Source organism: Phytophthora infestans, genomic scaffold, assembly GCF_000142945.1.
Source record: "Phytophthora infestans T30-4 supercont1.29 genomic scaffold, whole genome shotgun sequence".
NCBI lineage: Eukaryota > Oomycota > Peronosporomycetes > Peronosporales > Peronosporaceae > Phytophthora > Phytophthora infestans.
This window is the reverse complement of record NW_003303730.1, coordinates 1,306,051-1,308,930: the sequence shown is the minus strand read 5'-3', so window position 1 is coordinate 1,308,930 and position 2,880 is coordinate 1,306,051. Positions and strand designations below refer to the sequence as shown.

The window sequence follows — 2,880 nt, the reverse complement described above, 5'->3', positions numbered from 1 at the left end:
TTGTATTTCACTATGAGGCGGGGTACGTATCTCTTGGCGCCTTTAGGTAGTTTTATCCAAGTCCGAAATTCTTCTAGCAATTCAAATCGAGCAAAGTTTCTTCCGCATTCTCAGACCCTGGATATTTCTGCCCCTTCTCCATATGCTACATTTCCCATAGTAATTCCGTAGCTGTTGTTATTATTAGACACCCTTAGACTGCGATGATGTACTGTACTGTACATTTAAGTCGCTTCTACCGTTTTAGGGACGACGTCTGCGACGGCGAGCGTGGGTACGTTTTTGCCGCAAGTGGACTTTTAGCACAAAACAGCACTGCGCTATTAATAATATTAATAAGTGCCTGGCATCGGGTACCGGTACAGCAAATGCCATGATCCGATTCGGGACGCTTGAAGCTGGCTGCAGTTGCGCGTGTTCGAGAGCGCAAGCACCGTAGCGCTACCTAATGAGACATATCTTCGTCCAAGAGTGTTGGTCACCCGCTAATTCGGAGTAAAAAATCAGTTCGATTTTGCTGTCGACCCGCCGGAAATTCAAACATGCATTTATATGTTAAAGTACTACTGTACATGTACACATATACACGCGTTGCCCGCACTGTGGTGACAACGTCTTGCCAGTGCTGTTCATCTGCTTGGTCTCTATGTTGTCTCACTAAACGGATAACGAGGCAAAATTGGCTATTAGGATAGCCTCAGACTCAGCCACGACACTATTTTTTTTCTGCGCCCCTTATCTGCGCCCCTTATTTTCGGCCTTTGGCTTTACTCTCAAGGTCTTAAAACGTAATCTGCAACTCCGTGTCTCAGCATCTTGCTGACAGAAAACCTGTGTAACAGCCTATTCTATCCCTTTCAGCAAGTCAAATACGCGTAATCTTGGGGTGCGTATCGCAACTGGGCGGACGGAAATAGAAGGCGCCTCTGCACTCTGAGCTTTCGACACCTGCGTCTGGAGCTGTCATAATCGAACTCGCTCTGAACACCACACCCCATACATACACACAGACAGACACCATGGCCTTTGAAAGCACCATGGAGATCACACGCGGCGGCGTGGAGACCAAGCAGGGCGCCCCGCAGCAGGAGACGCCTGTGGCTGACGAGTCGTCGGCTATGACGTTCGCCATCCCGGCACCCATCGCGTCGGTGCGCGCCAACATCGCGGCCTTCGAGGAGACAGCATTCGTAAGCTGCTCACGCGCTACGAGGGCTCCGACGTGCTGCCGATTGGCTGGCGCGAGGGCCCGAGCAACAAGGGCATCCAGGTCGTCTACGGTGAAGTGGACGGCAAGGGCAGCGAGTGGTACACCATGAAGACGACGGGCATGCTCCACGTGAGTGCTACCAAGGCCGCACAGATTCTCATGCGCAGCGACATGGTGCCCAAGTTTGACGACATGACAAAGGAAGTTAAAGTCATGGAGAAACTCAGTGACGCCTCTGAGGTGCGTCGTGTGACCGCCAAGTCAATTATGTTCACGGCCGCTCGAGACTTCTCTGTCGTGTCTACCTACCGTGAAGAAGCCAGTGGCCGCATCCTCATCGCCACACGTTCAGTCGAGTACGTACCCGAACGCAAGGGTTACGTTCGTGCGACCATTTTGATTTCGGGCTACGTGGTGACGCCTCACCCGACCAACCCCAACATGTGCGAGATGAGTGTGATTGCGCACATGGATCTGGGCGGCAACCTGCCGGCTATGGTCGTGCGTTACCTCGGTCTGTCTGCGCCGATCAAGCTCGTCGAGAAGATCCACGAGATCACTCTGCGGGCATAATATGCGTAACTTTTCCTCCAGAAATCACAGTCAGATAGCATGTACCAGTAGTAAGCTAACCACGAAGAAAGATAAGAACGTGGTTTTCCAAGTTTTATCCTCTTTTTTCTTTCGCCTTCTTGGATGAGAGTTTTTGCAGCCAGTGAACCACAAAAAGCATTCTCTGTACACGCTGACGCTGGTCGGAAGAAACCGCTCGAGAGACTCAACAGAAGCGTTAAAAAGAAACAGGCTCCCAAACTCGCTTCATGGCGGTGCGCCTGGCGTTGGCCAGCCGATCCCAAGCAGCGGAGAAGAGCTCAAAGCTGTCGCCGAGGACGTCGCTTAGGAAAGCGCAGTCTGTGAGCCACGAGACGCGTGGAAGATGCAGGTTCGTCTCTGCTTGAAGAACTCTGCTTGCCCGCAATCAAGTCGCGGTAGTTTACGCACAGAATTCTTTTATCTACTGTAGTGCGTGGGGCTTTTTGAAGAGCGAGCTACCAACAACACGACGGCAGCGACGGCAGATCATATTAAGCTGACGGAGCAAACTGCTCCGCTTCAGTCTATCGTGCGCGTTTCATCAGAACCGCACATGATTATATTTAGTAAAATGCACACAAAACTTTTCCGGTTGAATTTTGCACGGGCTAAGGCGTCGAGGCTGGACCTAGCTCACTCTCCATTAAGTCTATGGCGTTTCACTTAGATTAACTAAACTTTCGTCCGAAAATATATTTCTGGTAAAAATGAGTTTGTTTGTTTAGGTTTTCCTCCTAATATAATATTCTAAATGAAATAAAGTATATATTTACGAATGGCTGACAGAATCCTACTATTCTAATTGGTTGAAGATATTGACTTTCAGCCAATGAATGCCTTGAATGCTTGCAGACCAACATTCTGCCAAATGTATCCATTGGTGTATCTCACACCAATGTGGAAAACCTCTTTCGCAACCAAGTGGCTATGTGTAGCCACTTGCGTGTAACCCCGCTACACCCCCCCCGTTAAGCTAAGACTTCCCTAGTCCTAACATTCATTCAAAGTATTGACGAGGCCGTCAAATTTTTTGAAAGAGCCCGAGCTCATTTTGCAATGAGCTCGCCGATGAAGTC

The 2,880-nt window shown here is 49.7% G+C and overlaps 1 protein-coding gene across 1 annotated transcript; it reads left to right on the top strand.

Moving 5' to 3' along the window:
- Positions 1-1,019: 1,019 nt before the first annotated feature.
- On the top strand, positions 1,020-1,880 carry PITG_13597 (uncharacterized protein; the record flags this gene model as incomplete). The annotated part of the gene is made up of 2 exons (XM_002899749.1): positions 1,020-1,151; positions 1,196-1,880. The coding sequence occupies 2 exons, from the start codon at positions 1,020-1,022 to the stop codon at positions 1,781-1,783; spliced, it is 720 nt and encodes a 239-aa protein (XP_002899795.1).
- Positions 1,881-2,880: the final 1,000 nt, after the last annotated feature.